This window comes from Dipodomys merriami, unplaced genomic scaffold (genome assembly GCF_024711535.1).
Source record: "Dipodomys merriami isolate MVZ:Mamm:240054 unplaced genomic scaffold, mDipMer1.0.p SCAF_112, whole genome shotgun sequence".
Lineage (NCBI taxonomy): Eukaryota > Metazoa > Chordata > Mammalia > Rodentia > Heteromyidae > Dipodomys > Dipodomys merriami.
The window spans coordinates 4,146,876-4,168,446 of NW_027202405.1; the positions used below are offsets into that span (position 1 = coordinate 4,146,876).

At 34.4% G+C, this 21,571-nt stretch overlaps 1 protein-coding gene across 1 annotated transcript in view; it reads left to right on the top strand.

The window, feature by feature from the left end:
- The window catches only part of Clvs2 (clavesin 2), a 59,919-nt gene extending 53,035 nt beyond the window's left edge, over positions 1-6,884 (top strand). The window contains exons 5-6 of the mRNA XM_070015361.1: positions 885-1,105; positions 5,736-6,884. Coding sequence (XP_069871462.1) covers positions 885-1,105; positions 5,736-5,823 — 309 coding nt within the window. The 3' untranslated portion in view covers positions 5,824-6,884. The remainder of the gene's footprint in view (positions 1-884; positions 1,106-5,735) is intronic.
- The last annotated feature ends 14,687 nt before the right edge of the window (positions 6,885-21,571 follow it).

Genomic DNA, 21,571 nt, shown 5'->3' on the forward strand with positions numbered 1-21,571 from the left:
TTCACAATAAAAACAAACAAACAAACAAACAAACAAAAAGAGTCTCATGGACTTTCTTGCCCAGACTGGCTTTGAACTATGATCCTCAGATCACAGCCTCCTTAGTAGGTAGGATTACAGGTGTGAGCCAACTGCACCCGGTTTAACTATATATGTTGAATTCATCTTTAGCTTATTAAGAAAAGTTTCATACAGACAATGCTATCAATCACTAATGTATACATATAATATTCCATTTTTAATCCCTTATTTGATTTTCCATTTGGACAGTAAACATGGAAATCTTAAAGCACACTATTGAATACATACATCCCTGAACACAGACCTCATTCAGCCTTTCACCATGTGGCTGGCTGATAATACACTTCTCTTACTTACATCACCCTGTTTGGATTATAAAGACAAATTTCCTGCTTACAGTATTCCCACCGAAGGAAAGAGAAAGGTCTACTGATGACATCTTTTGGTTTTATGTCTTGGGCTGGCTCTGTAGTTGATGCAAAGGTCTATTTTAACAGCATTCATTATGCACATCCTCAAGTTTGCCCAACTAAGATTATGATGGGCAGATCTATTGCACATCTTATTCTGCTCATACTTTTAACTAGGACACAGGAAAACAAATTTGTGGTTTCAACTCTCTAACCCAGTAATGATCTGACCTAGAAAGTAAACAATCCTGTGCCTCAGGGTTTTTACATGAAATGTTAGGATAATAGTACCATCCCTGCCTGTTTCAACAGAGTAGCTGAAAGGGCTAAGTATTTTAACAGACAGGAAGAACTCCTATTCGTTTCTCCTGTACTCAGCTCTTCCCTGCAGCGTTTGGGTGGTAATAATTTCCTCTGTATGTTTGCCTCCAACCCTTCTTCTTTCATTTGTAGATATTTTTACATGGTAACAACCTGAACAGTCTACACCAACTAATTCATCCTGAGATTCTACCCTCTGAGTTTGGAGGAATGCTGCCCCCTTATGACATGGGCACATGGGCAAGAACACTGCTGGACCATGAGTATGATGATGACAGCGAATACAACATGGACCCCTACAGCATGCCTGTGAAAGAAGTAGAAAAGGAACTCTCCCCCAAGTCAATGAAGAGGTAGGCTAAGGGCATTCTGGGAAATGGGCTGAAGCTACAGTGGGAGACTAACTTCTTTTTTTTTCATGCGTGCACACACAGTTTTCTAGTGAGATGTTATACTCTGTTGTGCTGTCATGATTGAATGACTATGCATTTAATGTCAAAGACAAAGTCCACTTGTTTTGGTGGTGAGAACATCTCAACTTATTCTCTGTGTCATTTGCAAATATAAAATGTATTAATGTTAACTATAGTCACTATACTCTAAAATATATTGCCAGACTTTGTACCCGTTATTTGAGATTTCGTACCCTTTAACCCTTGCCTCCCCTCCTCCCTTCCCAACCTCTCCATCTCTGATTAAGCACCATTCTCTCTCTGCTTCTACAAGTTTAGCTCTTTTAGGACAACAGGAGGCATTCTCTCATCATGATGTATATTGTAATTAAATACATGTGTGTCTGACTCTTTGTCCACTTTAAAATAGAAAATTTAAACTTTATATTCTCAGAAATCTAATATAATCCTAACAAGACATCACATCCATAAGCTTTCTAACTATACTCTGAATATCCAAGGCTTTTGAAGAAATACTTCAGATCACACAGTTGAAATGGGGAATGGACTTATTTTTCCTGTAAGAATAAGAGACTTCCTTCTAGTTAGTTAATTTATTGTAAGGTGCCTCTGTCAGATTTTCTTTAAAGAAAGGGAACATACAGATAGTTACAGATTGTCACATGCATGCACACCTAGATTCAAACATTGTCACATGCATGCACACCTAGATTCAAACATTACATTCAAAGCCTCTGTACTTTTTCAATGTGTCTGCCAAATCTTGGTCTAACAATAATCTGTCTCCTTACAAGGTTAGCCTTTACAAGTTCATTGTGAAGTTAAAGCTCATTTCTCACATTGACAAATACTTGTATTCTTGTTTTCTCTTAGATAGTGTGTGGGAGCTGCAGATCTATAGAGATGCATAACAAGAAGTTGTAACTCTTAGGCCTCCCCATGTTTTATATTATCTTTAGATTGAGAGGTATGAAATTCTTCCCTCATCAAAGGTGCTATTGAAAGAGGCCATCCCAATAATAAAAGAGGCCATCCTGACAATAAAAGAGGCCATCCCAGCCCCCTTAAGTAAAAAGTTACCCAACCCCACCCTAAAGGGGACAAGGGAACAAACAAAAGGCACCAGCCCTGTTCCAGGAAACTGTCTACAAGGTCACTTTCCCATTCCAAGGATCCGTAGGCACATGCAGCTTGGCACGTATCTCTTACTAGCCCAAATTAGGACATGTGTCTCTCCTTAAGATGATTGGTAAAAGTATGTGACTCAGTGTAAAATGATTGGCTGCCTGCGTGCAGACCCTGATGCGATACTTCAAACCTATTGGCTACTAATGCGCGGGCTTTGCCATAACGGATAATAAAGTCCTATATAAGGTCACCCTCAGGGAAGCTCGGGGCTCTCAGCTGCTGACTGGTTTAAGGTCACGCTGTGAGCCCGAGCCTGCTCGAATAAAAGCCCTATGCTGCTTGCATGAGAACGGAACGTCTCTTGGTGTCCTCCATTCAGCGCGAGCATCTCGACTCTTTCACTATGTAGTTGTTACTTTGAGAGCATTGATTCGGACAGATATGGAAGATGAACTTAACTTCCTGTGTAAATCTATGGAGGGAGAGCACCGTCATGAGATCTTCTTAACAGGAGTTAAGAAGTTCATTATATTTGTCTTTCTGAACTGGGGAGTGTCTTTTTATATTTTATTTTATTTTTTATTGTGAGAATACCGTACAGAGTAGTTACAATTACATGGGCAAGATAACGATTACATTTCTTATCAAGCATTGTAGCCTCCTCTTTGTTTCCCCTTCCCATCCCTTCCCAATCCCCCCTCCCCCTACCCGATCCCCAATCCTCCCCCCACCCCTCACCAAAGTTGTACAGTTCGTTTTTCAACATAACTACTTGTACATCTCATTGTTGCAATGGGTCCACCGGTATCCCTAGTTAAATGATTTGTTTTTTCCCTTCCCCTCCATAAATTATACCAACATCAAATACAGTGAAAGCATGGGTTATACCGTGGGGGAGGAAACATACAAAGCAACATAGAATCATCTTATAAATATGTTAGAAACAATTGCATGAAAGGAAAAAAAAAACAAAAAACATTTGAATACTTACCTTGGGAAAATGTCTTTAACCTGATGCCCGCAGGACCTAGAATAGTGCCAGTCACACAACAGTTGTAAATAAGCAATATTACTTGCAGTGTGGGTTTTATTGAACATTTATTGTTACTCTAGACCAAGCTCGATTCTACTGATTCTATTGACTCATCTACTTCTTGTAGCAACTTATAAGGCAGCACTAACTTTATTTTATTAGTGAGAACAAGAAACTGGGAAAGTAAGTGATCTCCCCATGATGTCGGACCACATGGGAGCAAATTTCAATGCACAGGCAATCATGTCCCATAAGACATTTATTTAACCAATATCATTTCCACTTGCTAGAATTTGCGCTGGGACTCACAAATATAAGAGATGTTATCAAATCTGATCCTCACTATACTTGTCCCTATTATACAAGCAAGAAAACATCATCTACGTTAACTTTTCCATGATCACAGAGCTAATAGTCACAGCAACCAGAGCTGAAATTTACCTTTCTGCAAAACTTAATGCTGCAAACACTTTGATGTAGAACAATTTTGCAGCTACATAATAAACAAATACTGGATAATTAACTTTACATTATTAATTATTATTATTCATTATTGAAAGAAAGTCATCCATTGCAAAGAGAGCAAGGGTTTTACAGAGTCTCCTGAGATGTAGTAAGAGTTAATGATTAGTCTTTCTAGAATAAGCCAATTCATTAACAGTATGATATTCACAAACCATACTTTTTTTCATGAGAGTTAAAACAAATTGAATGAAATAGTTGCACAATTGACGCAACTAAATAACAAAGAAAATCTTAATCAAAACTGTTTGTGAGGCTTTTTTTTCTCTTGAGAAATTGTTCTTACAGAACCAGCATTCATCAGCCAACAATTAAGACAGCTGTAATGCATTTTTATATACAAATCAGCAATGTAATCCTAAGTCAAGAAGTATAATATAATTTTGTTAAACCTGTCATATGGTTAACAATATTTTAAATCATAGAGCATACAAGCTTACAATAATTTGTGTGTGTATGTGTATATCTGTACATGTGTTTTAAAAGGATATTATGGAAAATCATTATTCTCATTTTCTGCATTCCAAATATAAAATACTGAAATACTTTTAGTATGGAAATTATTTATTGATTAGAAATAAAGGCATTGAGGTCTTACGATGTATCATATCTTGTGTCCTGTATTATATTCTTTTTGTCTTTCTCTCTCAATCCACTCTTCTTTTTCCTTTTTCTTTCTTCTCCCTAAAAACATACACACATAGTCACCTAACAATCGCCTTTCTGAAATTGTAGATACCTAATACTTATTTAGTAATCAGAAAAAGTAGTGGATATTAGCAAACAAACCTTTTTAAAATTACTTTACCTTCATTTTCCTCTTTTGAAACAAATTCATTTAAATGAGGGAGTCAAGTGACAGTTAATCCTGTAATTTTTCTGATAATTAGTTCCATTGCTATTCTTTTTCATTAGCATGTGCAGTTTTATTTGGCTTATAGTCTTTCTTCTCAAAAGTTAATGAGGTCTGCGAAGAGGCATATTGCCACAGCAAAAGCCAATTGGCTGGAATGGAGCAGCAGGGGAAGAATTCATTACAGAGGAGAATTTTAAAAGGGCAGCTGCTTCCTTAATGCTGTAGCTATTAAGACTGCAACTTCCTGCTTCGACAGAGGCACGTTTCATTGATTTTTCTCCATCCTGCTTTCCTGTTGTTTCCTAATGATGAACAGGAATACCAGCCCCACCTGCTATGAATGCATAATAAAGGCCTTTTCAAATTATGTGTTTTCTTACCTGAAGAGCCTTGATGCCTAAACATGAGTTTCACTTTCAAAATAAAACTCTTCTGTCATCTCCGTAAGCTTCAGAAGGAACAATTTTACTGACATGTTCTAGAGGGAAATTGAACAAAAATCTTGTTTTCATGTTCCTTTCTTTTGTTGTTGTAATCATTAAAAATAAATCAAAGTGCTTAAAGAAAATTGTATATTTATGTTGAAATTGTTTGATGGATTTTTGTTAGTGCAGGAATCAAGTCACTTATCATTTCGATTCCATTTTCATCACAATTGTTTCACTGTAGTCATTTTTTCCATTTGGGGATGTTTTGTTGGAAAACATTGGTCCTTCCCTAGAACTCCTCATTACCACCAAGAGAAGACTCCTGTTCCATTGTGAAGAGGAGAACATAAGCCTATTATTTTCCATTTAGAATTCTTTCCTGCTCATTCTTGTACTTGGCCAGAGGGAATAATTTCTTCTATGTGATGCCAATCAGCACCATAAATGTTTCTCTCAATGTGCAGCATCCACAGTTCATAAATTCCTGGAGAGGAAAATCCACACGTCTGGGAGAAGCAAAGACAAAGAAAAGACAGAGAAGAGAATGCCATCTGGATAATGAGTTGGTATTAATTTACTGAGTTCAATTTTATTTTTTTCCAGATCACAATCAGTAGTGGATCCCACAATACTAAAACGCATGGATAAAAATGAGGAAGAAAATATGCAGCCTTTGCTATCTCTGGACTAATAACCACTCCACGCCACCCTATGGGTTAGAATGGGAAGTGCTGGTTTTCACAACAGAGATAGCACTATGGAGAAAGGACTATCTGGAATCCTACTTATTGATGTTAATGTAGCATAATGCATAACAAGGCATCAGGCTCTTTCATTTGTCTGAACCATGGGTGCCCTGGGCTGGATTTAACAACAAGAACAACAAATAACAAAAAGGTCGATAATTTATTCTGTAAGTGCCAACTTCTTTGTAAATACAATGTAATCTTCATGTCAAGTTTGTACAATTTTGGTAGTTATTTGATTTGGGAAAGATTGCCTCAAAAGTTCAAGCCAGTGATATGGAGTGTGACAAAAAAAAAAAAAAAAAGCTGAAAAGACAAACTATCAAAGCTAATTAAATGTAGCCCTGTTTCCTATGAAGCCATATTCCTGCTATCATAGTGAATTGTTTCCTTGTTTTTCTCAGAAAATATGTCTGTATTCAAGCATCATTTGAATGGGCCAAGGGAACAAAATAATTCTAGGAAATTACTCTGATAAATGTATTTCTATTTAGCAATTTTCATTTCAGAGATAATGTGCTCTAAGACTGTCACGTTCATAGCATTCTGGAGACAAACAGTGGCAGAGGAGCTGGTGAACTGAACACTTGAACTCTTCCATATCACTTACTTACCTAATTTTACAAAAAGACGTTTCTCCATTTGTGATGTGGAATTATAAGAGTGCATTCTTTCTAATTTGGTGTCTTCACAATGCGCTCTTTATTCATCACTCCTGATGTATTCCTGGCTGATGTACTCTAAGAAAAATGTCCCCAAACTTTTTGGCCAAGAAAATGAGAAATCATTCCATAGTAGTACTTTGGCAGCTCAATTTGAATATAACCACTTACAAAAATAAGGGGTTAATTTCTAATTATTGTGCACTTGTTGAAATGTGGATACATGTTACACATAATATATACATATATACATATATATACCACATATATATGTATATTTACTGAATTTTTATAAATCCTGGATGTGATCTGCCTATAAATTAAATCCTAAATGATTTTAGAGATCATTCTGTGAGATGTTAATTTTGGAAACTGACTTTTGCTGAAATTAATGGTGAAAAACAGGGTACCTAGTTTTGGGAATTCCAATATACTGTATAATACAATATTGAGTATATGCCACTTTAGTGACATAGGTTTTATTCTTCAAAGAAAGCAACAGGATACAAAATAGGTATGTATTAAGCAAACAGAGAAAAAACTTTTTTTTTTCTCGGAATCATGTTACTTATCCTAGTCAATTGTCCTAACCATTCCTGTATATAAACATTTTCTTTGCTAAAAGTTTGAAAGCATTGGTTGCATTCAGGAGACATAATTTTTTTTAAAAAAATTGAGAGTACTGGAAGTAGAGTATAATAGCTCAAATTTAGACTTGAAATCTCTATATAAAAGCTTTATTTCATAAAGACTATCAAAACATATTTTGAAACTTTATTTTTAATTTCAGTGTGATAAAGCAAGATTTCTTATCACCCTTCAAACATGATGAATTTTGAGACTGATTTTACATTAGAACATGTTGTTGAAAGGAAAAAAAACCATATCATTAAGAACTCTTGGAAACCAACATGGAAACCTTTAAACATTTGTAGCTTTTAGCCAAAAGTTTAAAATTATACAGCCAAAATTTATAATTATACAGCCAAAAGTATTCAAATCAAACCAGTATACTAATCTGCTGCATATCATAACTCTAATGTTTGTGAAAGTACAAAAATTACCATGAATCTCAAAGTACTTTTATAATGGCAACTTACAGTTGATAACAGGGGAATAATGGCTATCAGGATTCTGATCGGAATGAACTGGGGACTAAAGCTATAGCACTTCTTATCTTTATGGGAATCTTCACCATCAGTATCATTCTGTTTTTTGTGTATCTGGCCTACATTCTGTATCCCTGGGCCTTATAAACATGTGTTGTGCAGTGTGATCCATTGGAATAAAATAGAAACAATGTAAGCACAGAAAGTTAATCAACTGTTCATTTATACAAATTTCTCATGCTGTGCACCATTTCTAGCCAATTTCCAGAAGTCTACCTGTTTTGATGCCAGTCAGCATATCCATTTTCATTCTTCTATTGTAAAGATAGTGTCATCTATATAAATAAGTAGTTCATTCACACTCTTTCTGTACCTCACACTTGGAAATTCTGCATTGGCATTGCTGACTATCTGCTGTTCTTCAAATGAGCAGTTGAGAAATGGCTTAGATTTTGTAAAATATTTAAAAATGAAAGAATGAATTGCAATGATAGTTTTTGAAGTTGTTATATCTAGTTCAGTCTGTCAGTAACCTAATTTTCAGCAGTTTTTGAAACTGCTAAGGGTCAAGGAATATTGGTTCAACTTTCTAAATTTTCCACTCAGCACCAGCTAACTGTTTAGGCACATTTTTTTCCTTTATAGTTTTCTAGGTCACACACTTATGCCTATAGTTACATAACCTAGTAATTAAGCACCTTTGTATTCTTTTCCTTTAATTGAATAGTATACTACCACTCACTCTCAAACCCACACTGGAATGGAGTGAATTTTTCTCACCACTCTAAGTTATACACTTTACCTTTTCACTTGTCTGTGTGTGTGTGTGTGTGTGTGTGTGTGTGTGTGTGTGTGTGTGTGTGTGTGTGTGTGTGTGTGTTTTAGGGATGAAACCCTATGACATAGCAAAGTAATTATACATCATTGAGTTATACATCTCACTTCCATTTCTTCTTTACCCGTGCCTGTGACTTCTTTCATCAGTTTCAGGACATCTGCTTTAAAAGCATATAACACCACTTCTCACATTGTCAGGGATATTTGCACACATATTTGACTGCTGTCTAAAAGGAAGAAAATATAATCTCAAAAATATGAAGTGCCTTTAAAAATAGAACAAGGCAGAGATGTGGCATGCAGTTATTTTTTTATTTTGACTTCTTCAAAAATCTAATATATGCATCTATATTATAAGAGTAAATCATAAATATCATTTGAAGAAGAATCTTTAAGGTCTTGCTTTGAAGACTTTAGTACAGTATTATCTATTGTGTAAATTGAATATAGTAACTTTAATCCATGCTATTTGAAGCATATCAATATGTGAAAATAATATTCAGGTGTTAAGAGTTTCTCAAGCAAGTTTGTAAAGTGGTCATGCATGATTTCCTTTATTTCAATAATTGTATCAGGATAGGCAGAGACAGTCTTAACTGTTTTCATATAAAATGCTTCTATACTTTACAGTACAAAGATTCACACATTTACAAACTGAAAATCCAAGTAAGTATGTTCTCTTTAATATTGTTAACTAGGTCACCTTGTTAAATTAAACATTAAGGTGTCTGTAATATTTCTGAGGGAACACAAGTCAGTCTACAGCATCAAGAAGATGGAGAGCTGTTTTAGATTTGGGGAAATATAATTAGGACTCCACAAAAAGAAAGCTTTAGAACTGTGGCAGTGGGTCTTCAGGCAGGCTTCATCTCTTCTTTAAGCAACCTGCGGGCCTCTGGACAGTCTGTGATCTTTTAAGAGTTATAGCAAGCAAATCTGCAGATGGCCTGCCTATGCACTCTTCTGTTGTTTTATTTAAAGGTCTACCGTGTCTGGTTGGTTGATGATGTCTCTTTGCTTCTTTTTGTGTGTATATTTATTAATGATTATTTGACAAGTTGCTATCAGCCATGGGTACATTCTAGAAAGATTTTCCACACACAAAGTAAAATGGGTAGAATTCTGGCATAATATTTGAACTTTACACTAAGATATTTGTGTGTTTGTCCTACATACATGTTCCATTTTAAACCTATACAGATACTTAGCCTAAAACTTAGCAACACATTTTAAATTTGAGAAGCCATTAAATTCTATAAGAATAGGTAGTTTATATATAAGCACACTGGAGTAATAGAAGAATTTGTCCTATTTTAGTTGAAAACGACTATTGGAATTATGTGCAACTATTTACTATTCCAAGGGTTAGTAAATAGAAATATAAACATAACCTTAGCCATAACCCTAATAGCCTGGAAAATATAATATTTTTCACAAATTCAAGTTTTTATTCCATAAATATCTGAAATCTAACTCCACAGTAAAAATAGTGCTGTGAAATCCTTGATGTGGTAAATATGAGATTGAAAGACCATAGGAAAAGTATAGAATTTGCAATTCTGTGTAAAAAAGCATTCAACTGGGCCTTTTATTTAAAGAATACAAATAATACTGTTGAAATAAAAATATTTGAAACCAATTTATTATAGCTACAACAAATGTACTTTTACAGTAAATGTTGGGAAAATATGAAAACTTTATAAGGTGTTGTGTCAGTATTTTAAGTTTCAAGTCTCAGTTCTAATATTGTCAATATTATAAGTACACTTAGTCTAAAATATTCTTATGTAAATAAGATCAACTTGGATGAGAATCAAATCAATTTGAACAAAAATTTAAGCATGAAACAACCTCCAGCTTCTTTGAAAGTATTGTAGTGAGCTATAATTGGCTTATGTATCACAGATCGATAGCATTGCCTTATTTCTAATTCATTACATCAGGTTTTGTGATTGGTTAAAGAAGAAATAAACTCAAAATCAAATAATTTTTGTTTTCAAAGATATCAAATAAGTCTTCTGAGAAGTGTGTGTGTGTGTGTGTGTGTGTGTGTGTGTGTGTGTGTGTGTGTGTGTGTGTGTGTGTGTGTATGTGCCAGGCCTGGGGCTAGAACTCAGGGCCTGGACCCTGTCCCTGAGCTCTTGTGCTCAAGACTAGGGTTCTACCACTTTATCCACAGCTCTGCTTCTAGCTTTTTGGTGTTTTAATTGGAGATGAGAAGCTCACGGGCTTTCTGCTTGCGCTGGCTTCAAACCTCAGTGTCCTGTTGCTAGGATTACAGGCATGAACTAACAGAGTGCAGCTAATTTTCATTTTATTTTAGTTTTTAATTTTATTTTTAAAATTTTATTTTATTGTAAAGGTGTACAGAGCGGTTGTACAGAGGGGCTACAGTTACCTAAGTGAGGTACATTTCTTTTGGAACAGTGTTACCCTTTTCCTTGTTTTCTCTCACTTTCCCTCTCCCCACACTATCTTCCCCCCACATGGTAAAGCTCATTGCTAGAACAGTGTCCAGTGAGTATCACTGTTGCATTGGTTCACCCTTTGTCCCACTATTTCTGTGATTCTCTTTCCCTTCCCCAAATCTAATAAACTTATATATAAGACAAAAGATATGCAAATCAGAAACTGGAAAAAAAACAGAAGAGACAAAAGAAATAAAAGACAAAAGAAATAACTGCAAACAGTTCACAAAAAAAAAAGAAAAGAAAAACAAAACAACAAAAACATCTTTTTTCCACATTGGGGAGATCACTTCGGTAAGCATATTTTATATGGTTGCAGCTGACCCTCTGCTACAGACTATCCTAGGCATATACAAATGATTACAAATGAGGGAAAACATGGAGCCTATGTTTCTTAATACTAAATACACTATCATTTGGTGCAAATGTGACTTGTATGGTTAGCATACACTATTTGTGTTTTGCTCCATAATGTTCACTCCGATCTTTCAAAGGAGAATTTGTTAGAATATAATATAAATGGTGTTCTATAGTTTTAAATAGTGTTTTTTTTCTGTTAAATAACATGCATTTTTGCATATGATGGGCACTGAATTCAGAGACACATCTGAAATTTGGAAATTTCTAATACCTCTTCTAAAAATGACAATAGTTGTATTTAGAAAGAAATTGTTGATTATTAACATTAGGGTACCTCAACCTTCCTAATATTTGTATGTTTGATGTTAAAGAGTAAAATATGTAATTTTTCACTAAAACCACATTTAGTATACTAAATACTAAATTTTAGTATATTAAAAACCATATTTAATATTTTATACCTTCTGGAAAAACTCTCCAATGAAAGTTTGAGTAAAATTGTATATAAAAATGTAATGGTCATTAAAGAAAATCACTAAGATTTTCATGTTCTCAAGAAAACTAGATATTAAGATCCTAAATGTGAATCACAAACAATACCTCAATTGATTTAAATAAGTCCTATAAAAATAATGCAAAATCAAAATCTTAAGAAAAATAAAAATTTCAACCTTATTTAAGAGATAATACTTACATAAAAAGGCAAATATGTGATTTACTTAACCTGCGGAGAAAAGTCATGTATTCAGGTGAAAGGGACTGTAGCATAGAATAGCTACAGCTACCTTAGCCTACTAAATTGACTTCATTCCTCCTCCTCCTCCTCCTCCTTTTTCTTCTCCCTTTCCTCCTCCTCTTCCTCTCCTTCTCATCTCCCCCCTCTCTCTCCCCCCATCTCCTCTTCCTCCTCCTTCTCTTCTAATTTTTAACTACTGGGATTGGAATTTAGGGCTTTGAGTTTACTAGGCAGGTGGTTTACCACTTAAGTCAAATCTCTACACATCTGTAGTCCAAGGTTTTATGACTTCTTTTTGGCCCAAACTCAAGGAATTTTTCTGTACATCTTTTGATGTTGTACATCTTATTGCCTCTTTTTCTGACAGCTATTTCAGGGGAAATCAACTTAATAGCAGCAAGTGCAATATCCAGACTGGGAATAAATTCAGTGTAGCTACTTACAATGGTGGGTAAGGAGGGTTGACACCACAAAACACCAGTGTGGTGGAGTACCAGAGCTTCTGTCTGGACTGCCATTTAACCCTATTCACGGTGAGAGTAGTTGGTAAATGCTTTTATTTTGTTTGTTTCTAACCTCCTTTCACCTCATACTTTGACTTTTCTTAGACCATCTCTTAACAATCTCCTTTTAAATTTATTGTTCTGTTGCAAGATGATCATTCTTATTGTTTGTGCTGAGGTTGTTTATGTTACTTTTGCCTTTGACTTGATCTTCCAGGTGTGCATTGTTTATTTTTTCATCTCCTTCATGGTTTGTTCGAAGTCCTCTTCTTAGGCCTCTCATATTGTTTAAAATCAATGAGTCTTGTGGTTCACAATACTTTCTTTTCTGTTACATGTCAATAGAATTTATCACCCATGACACCATAGCTTATTTATTTATCTTATTTTGCATCTTTCTCCAATAGAATATAAACTCCATCACAACAGGGATTTTTGTCTGCTTACTGTTAGTAAATTTTTTTGTCTCTTTACTGTTAGTAAAAGAAAATTAATGGCGCCTTGTATGGTATCTGGAACTTAGAAGCCAATTTAAAACAGTTTCATGAATATCTTAATTGCTTTTAGCAAGTCATGCTACATAATAGCAAATAGTATGCATGTGTTTTACAAGAGGTGATTTTATTTGTTTTCTTAATTAACAAACTATTTTGTTATTTATCTTTCAAGAGGGGAAAAATGATGAAAGCATGAACCAAAAATTCTATCTTCTTCTTCTCAAATCTGATCTCTAAGGCTTGAGTTTCATGTCTGTTTTATTTTTGTCTTTTGAAGTTAAATTATTGAACACCATAGCTATAATATACATAACTTATACTTCTTTGAGACATTACAAAATCACCTCAGATAGACAAATCATTTTGATATTAAAACCATAGAGTTTAACATCATTTGAGCATCCTAGTTAATTTTTAAAATTGCAGCGAGTTAAATATTCTAATCCCTCCAATATTAGAAGCCAGTTTAGGAGACTACACTTCCATAATTACTTTCCTTGTAAAGCTAAAGGAAGAGGAACCGCAAGGAAGCAATTGTGATCATTTTTCTGTGTATAAGTGAAGAAAATGTCTTTTGATGATTTAAGATCCATCCATGACCTAGAAATTACAAGAAACCATTTTAACCTTCATCTTACATCAACTGTATTTTGTATTTGATATATATTTTTTCTTTAGATAATTTATATGTCTGAGATATAGCAATAGGGATTGCTCATGTTCATGTACTCTAACATGGGATCCAAACTTCTACTTTCTCCTCTGTGTAAATGTCAGCAAACTTATTAGAACCTTAACAATCTTCTTTGTTGTTCTGAATTATCCTGATTGTCACTATGTAGTGTTTGAACTGAGTGCACCTTAATTTCAGTAACTAACCTAAATTTTGGCTCTGGATGTAATGTGTTTCTCATTTTCATCTTTTCTAGTTTATCATTTTGCTCTTACCAACCTAAGTTATTCCTTTCTTCAAGAACATTATTGTGTACTTTGGTCCAATAGGCCTTGTACTAAGAAGACACTGAAAGCAAATGATTGCCAGGCATTATTGATGAAGGAAGTATAGCCCGAAGAATGCTTAAAAAGGTATTAATAAATCAGACAGGCTTTTAGTGGCTCTGGGCATTTAAAGGCTATGTTTCTCATTGTGTTCTATGCAGCACTTTGCCAATCAATAGAAATCATCATCATCATTAGTTACACAAACATATGACAATCAGTGTCAACAGCTACCTTGGAAAGTCTTCTATAGAGAATAGAAAAATGACTTTTGCTCAGGAACAAGGCAGGATTTTCTTGTATTTATAGCTATTTGATCCTTGTCAGTCTGTACAGTGGAATCAATTTGTCTCTGTAATATTTTTTCACACAAACTTTTAAGACTGCCCTTAGTACTATACTATAGATATAGAGTTCCAAAATGCATAGTATATGGAAGATTAAAGTTCATGTTCTTTCTATTTAATTTTGTTTCTTTTCATGATTAATCTTTGAACAAGTCCTAAGTATGTGTTCTTTGAAAAAATTTTATCAATTAAATTCAATTTGTGATGGATTTAGAATATCTTCTAATAAGTCATTGTTTGTCATTTTCTTAAAATCATAACACAAATGTTTCAGTTCCTTTTTAAAAAGACTATTTCAGTTTTTTGTTGATTTGTGATGATGAATGGAGCTCTGTTAAATAAACTATCATTAAATGAAACTCTAGATTCTGAAATATAGGTATGTACGTGTGCCCATTCTATCTTTAGATATTAAATTGCTAGGAATGTAGATAATGTCGGATAAAAAAATCTGTAATTTGGCTGGGCACAAGTGGCTCACATCTGTAATTCTAGTTACTTTGGAGGTTGAGAACTGAGGATCATCATTCAAAGCCAGCCCAGGCAAAAGAGTCCCCAGGAGACTCTAATCTCTAATTAACCACACAAACACTGGAAGTAGAGCTGTGGCTCAAAATGTTAGAGCACTATCCTTGAGCAAAAGAGCTCAGGGACAGTGCCTAGACCTTGAGTTCAAGCCCCATAACCAATCCAGAAAAAAGCTGTAAATTTGTCATTAACATATGAGAACAATAATTTAATGTTTGGAAGAGCAATATTCTTTCAGAGTGGACTTCATGAACACATAAGGCTATCTTGTGATGTTATTTTGAAGTTGTTGTTTATTTGATAAAACTTTTATCATCCTAAATTAGGAGAAAACTCTTGCTGATTTTTTATATGACAGAATCTCTATAAACTGCAGTGTCACCTAGAAAGTCTTCCTCTTGAAATCAGTGGAGTACATGATGACTTCTCCTTTTTAAAAAAATTAATAAGCTTCTAAAGCAATTAACTATGTTCAGAGCATAAGCATAAACAAAACAAGGCCCTGCTTTCTAAGAGTCACATTCTAGTGACAGACACAAAAGTAAAGGTGTTGTAAATTCATTGATGAGTTACAAATTGTCTGACCTATAGCACACTGCTTTATCACATCTTAATAGGGTAATAATATTTACAACCATATTAACTAAATTTTATTATGTATCCTTTTATTAATCTGGTCACTTTTTATGAAAAAAAATCCAATGTACTCTCCTTACCTAGGATGATTTGAGAAGCCTAATAGGATTTATGCTTTCTGTCTTTGCTTAGGGTTGGTGTTTATTTGGGAGATATTAAAGCAAATATACTTCATAATTATGATCTTCCAGAGTCAAATTTATCTCTTTAGGTAAATTCTGTTGTACTTTAATCCATCATACCTGAAAAGTGACCCTAGATTTACTAACAGAAAACAAGATTTTCAAAATTCTGATAGATTAGAAAAATTAATCTTTCCATTTAATCACTTAGCTCCTATTGCTAACAAGCAGAACCATGGGAAGGTTTCTGCACACTCTCTGAAGCTGTTACAGAAAGCACCAACCACTGTGGTTTCAAGGTAAGTAATTGGATATCATTAAATGGATGATTTCCTGCTTATATGCAAAGTCCATGAGAATATTTAGTTTTTGTTAAATGGCCATATGATAAAATGTCTTCATAGATATTTTATAGATATCATAGAAAAATCTAAGTATGGACAGAGTAGAAGGATAACATGATATTGACTGTAACTCATGATGAAACAAAAGTTTCTCTGGTGAAACAAAGAAGAAATCAGCAAACAACCAAAGCCTGGATAAAACATAGAGTGTCATTACTCCTGTTAATACGAATGGAGGATTCTGTTAGTACAAGCTGGATGCCATGCTTCTTTGTGAACTTAAGACGTAACTGACTTCCTTTGCTCAAAAACATTAAAACATCCAAACTTAGACTCTTATGAGTGTGTATTTTCGTGGGACACATGGTCTTTGGGATGATTTTTCTTTGAGAAAATAGATGTTCCTTCTTTAAAAAAAAATCCCTTAGCAAATGTCTAATGCTAGTATTGATTTCCATACCCTTTTCTCTGGCTCTCTTAATTTTCTTTCTTCAAACTCAGCTCTCTTTGCACAAGACCCCATTTGATTTTCTTCACATTATTTACTTACACTATCTAACATTATTTTATTAGGAAAAAAACTTCCATCAGTGAAAAGAATGGTAGCAGCAGTTGGGACCTTCAGATTAGAAGTAGATTGGACATGCTTGATTCCCAATATTTATAGGACTGTGGAAATCTATGGATTTGAAATGAGTCCAATCCAGCGCTAACATGAGATTTCACCAGGCTTACCTGTATGTCAAATGATAGCTCTCAATGAAGCCAATTATCCTGCGACTTTTCTGTGTGCCCTTTCTAATAGTCTTATTTAGCTGATGGAAAAAGGAGCAACTTGACAGCTACTTACCATATCTCTTAACTTTCTTCTCTATTTGTTCTCTATTTTTATCAGTGATTTAAGGTCAGGGTGTTTCAGATTATTGCTATTGTTATAGCTGACAAACCGCTGTGCAGTATTTTGGAGATTTGTGATACTGTAAAGTACAGAGAGGCCTTCTCATTGGATGATTCATAAATATTCCCTGATTTTGAGAATATATGACATATGCTTTTACATCAGTACTGTATGTGCTAGGATTTTAAAGAGATTAAGTTTCTTAAATCTTAAAAAAATGGAAATCTGGAGAAAATGTATCGCTCTTAATAAATTGTTTTAATCTAAGTATGAAAAAAATTTTATTATAAGGTAATACAACTCCCTCACCGCTTTTGTCTGAGATGATCTCAGCATTGCTATTGTTGCATTTGGAGAACACCGACATTGAGTTACTCAGCGAATATGATTTTGCCTAATTTCCTAAATGCATGCTTGTGTTTTTAAAAATAATGTACAAAAGCACTGTTTTGGATCTTCAATAATGATGTAAATGTCACACAGACTATACTCTTGTAATATAGTACATTTAAAGAAATCCATAGTTAAGATTCTACTGTAAGTTGAAGACAACTTATTTTAAACTTATTTTACTTTTTGGGAAAAGGAATTACAGTTTTAAACAGTATAGCTCTCTATATGTATATATATATATATATATATATATATATATATCAGATACAATATACTATGAGAAATTCAATAATGAATTTCAAATAAGAAAGAAAAGCATACCATATCAACAAAAGCACAAACGAATGCCTTTATAATCTTGGAATAGAGACTTCTTTAATTGTATTTTAAATTTCAAAATAAAAAATAAGTTTGATTAATGGAAATTTAAAATTTCTCAATGGAAAAAAATCATGATCAGAGTTAAGACAACTGGAATATTAGGAAACTGTCAGTTCATATCACAGACAAAGAATTCAACTGTCTAATATATCAAAAGGCTTCTAGATATTGATAAGATAAACAATAATTCAGTAGAAAAAAATTAACAGTTGTAATGAACAGATAGTTCAAAGAAAAGTAGAGTGGTTCTAATAATTGGAAAAGATTCTATGCCATCCTCAAACTGAGACTGATATAAATTCAAAGTATTCTATAGTTTGATAACATTCTCTTAAGGAGATAGTGATGAAAATATTTTCTCTTACATTGTCCTTACACTGATACAAGTTCTAGGAATGAAATATCTACACTTATTGAAACTGAAAATGGAATTATTTTTTGATGCCAACACTGTATATTTGTGAATTTATCCTTCACTCTTACTGGCCCATATAAAAATTACATGTACAAGAATGTTTTCAAAATAATTACAAGTAGAAAATATTTGAAGAAACTCAAAAGAGGGAAAATATATTCAATAAAATGAATGGTTATTAATTATTAAGTCACTGAGAATGCTATCTTATTACTTTACTTATTTTAATATGTAACTAATTCTATTATAAATGTTTTAATAAAGATGAAATAAGGGAAAAATATTGTATATCAAGTACTATTTTCATAAGAGGAAAAAACCTTTATCCACAGTTTACATTTCAAAAGGAAGGATTCCTTAATATGAGTTCAGAATAACAAATAGTAGAAACAAGGTTTGAAAACTTACTTAACATCTAAATTATTTTACTACAACTTCCTGCTACTTTAAAATAATAGAACGTTACTAGAAAATTAGTTTAATTAAGGTATCCTAAATTTTAAAGTCTTTCAATTAATGGGGATTTTGCAGTATAATGTGGTATAATTAGCAACATATTAGACTCAACATGATTTCTATAATCTACATTTTTAGATTATACAACTACTATTGGAATTCATTTTGGTTTTCAATAATAATAAAAAGTCTTCTTATTCAATGTAGTTTTTTTTTTTTTTGTTTTTGTTTTTCTTTTGGTCCTTGGGCTTAAACTCAGGGCCTGGGTACTGTCTCTGAACATCTTTTGATTAAAGCTAATGCTCTACCACTTGAGCCACAGTGCTACTTTCATCTTTTTCTGAGTAGTTTATTGGAGATAAGAGTCTCACATACTTTCCTGCCTGGGCTGGCTTCAAACCACAAACCTCAAATCTCAGCCTCCTGAGTAGCTAGAATTATAGATGCTAGCCACCAGCCCCTGGTTCTTCAATGTAGTTTTTCCATTCACACATTTGTAAAGTGTATCAACAAAGTCAGAACTAAAAGGAATAGAAAATGTACCCATAAAATAATGCAGTATAAGATAATGCAGTTCAACTAATTTTAGTTAGTTATTGGTGATGTGAAAATTCTAATATCATTATTTCTACATTAAATGCTAACCAAAATAAAAAATGCAAGTTGAAAATCAGGATGAACAATCTTGAAAAGGAAATTCATGTTTGAAGTTTATGTAGAAATTCCACCACTTTGAAAATAATCACCAGACAATTGCTTTTATTATTTTGGGTAAACAGTTTATTATTTTGTGATAACTGAGAACAAATGTGACATCTATTACAAGTGATTGGAGATTTTACAGATTTACTACTAGGCAAGATTTTCTTTGACTGGCAAGAAGGGAAATCTTAAGAGAAACCAGAGCTATAAACATCTCGATGTTTCTGGCCCCTGATATAGAATGAAAATATAATTATTTTTAGTAATTAAAGTGTTATATGGCAAGAAAAGAGAGAAGCCACATTTTGAAAGGTAGAATTAGGAGTCTTTACTGGAAAGCTTGCAAATGCAAGCAGACTCGTGTCCCAAAGATCTGCACCTCCACAAATACACGTAACATGGTCAGAAAACTGAGCCATGGGAGCAGAAAAACAATACCAACAAACCAGACCAGCTCGAATGGAGAGCTGAAGTGGGACTCCATGTTGACCGGAGGAGAGCACCAGGAGACAGAACATGAGCAGACAGGAGACACATGGCATGATATACCCTCACCGGAGCTGGTCTTTGCCTAAATAGGGGCAGTTCAGGGGTGAGGCTTATAGGGAACTTGAGAGTTCAAGACCCAAGACTGGCAGAGCCAAGTACCCACCCCATTCTCTAGAAATTCAGGCATGTCCATCCCCTGGGAGTCGAGACTTCCCTGCCTCCACCATGAAGACAAGATGGCACCAGTTAAACCCAATACTCTATCATCCACCGTGTGGCCAATATGGAGATGGTTAGATTCAGTATCCCTACTTTAAAACAACTTAGGCTATAATGATTTCAGGAATGTAGCTACTATTTAGATTTGAGAAGGTATGAAATTGGATGTCTTCAAACAAGTGAAAGACCAGGAGTAATTTTTTTTTTTTTTTGGTTGGTCATGGGGCTTGAACTCTGGGCCTGAGCTCTTCAGCTCAAGGGAAGCTCTCTACCATTTGAGCTACAGAGCCACTTCAGGTTTTGTATACATATATATACACACAGACACATATATAGACACACAGACACACACACATACACACACACACACACATATACATACACATATACATATATGGTCAAAACAGAAGTACCTTCTGGCAATGTTCTGTTTTCTCACTGATTGCTGTCTTTTTACTCCACTCTTACGTAGCACATGATGCAAGGAGTCCTCAAGAGCCTCTTTTATATGACTTTGCTCCAATGGTCTAAGCACTTTCCAAAGGGACTGAACATGTTAACATACAATGTTTGGGGAGAAATACACTTTGAGATTGCAGCTCTCTTTAAACACCATGGTATGTTGCTTCACAGAGGACATAAGTTCTTTTTAATGAATGATAAAAGTCAACATGAACCTTTTTAATCAAAATTCTCTTTCAAATTACCAGCAATCAGTAGAGAACAAAGCTGAAATCAGACTCTGCTTTGCCCTACATCATTTCAGGACACACTGTTCTCCGACTCATGTTTGTTGATGAGTCAGAGTGGCTGCCAACTCCATCACATACCACTTAAATGCAGAAGCCTGCCTTTCACAGAGCTGGAGCTAGCCTCTGTCGGGTCTGCCCTCCTAGGACTTTGTTATCAGATTTGGGAAGTCTTGGAAGGAAGCCAGCCTTGCTATTGAACTGGAGTGTGCTGAAGTTCAGATATAAGTAGAAGAGAAGGGCTGCTGTGGCAGTGGAAAATAACAATGTGGCCCTGGATTGTCAATTCAGCTGCAATGATTCATCTCCGAGTTGATAAACATATTTTCCAGAGTCAAATTCAGACAGACAGGATGTTGTTCTCAACTAGAGGACTTTAATCCTAAAAGTCTTAATGAGAGAAGGCACTCAGCTCATGCCCACACAATGCTGGAAATGGATTGGTACTAAGAACAGGGATTTTCCTTCAATGAAATACAAACAAAGAATAATTCTAGAAGTTTGTTTATCACAAAGCTTTATTTGATTTTAGTTTAGTATTTTATTCAGGGCTCTCACTACTAATAACGATGCTGGTTATATTCACCAGCTCACTGATGTAGTCACTGATGTAGCTACGTAGAAGGCTGATATCTAAAGTCAAGGTGTGAAGCCAGCTTAGGCAGGAAAGTCCATGTAACTCTAAACTCCAGTTTATCACCAAAAAGCTGGAAGTGGCTGAAGTCAAAGAACACAAGTCTTAAGCACAAAAGCAAAGGGACAGCCCCAGAATTGGCAAAGAAAGAGAGAAAGGGATAAAGAGAGAGAAAAGAAGGAATGAAGGAAAGAAGGGAGTGAGGGAAG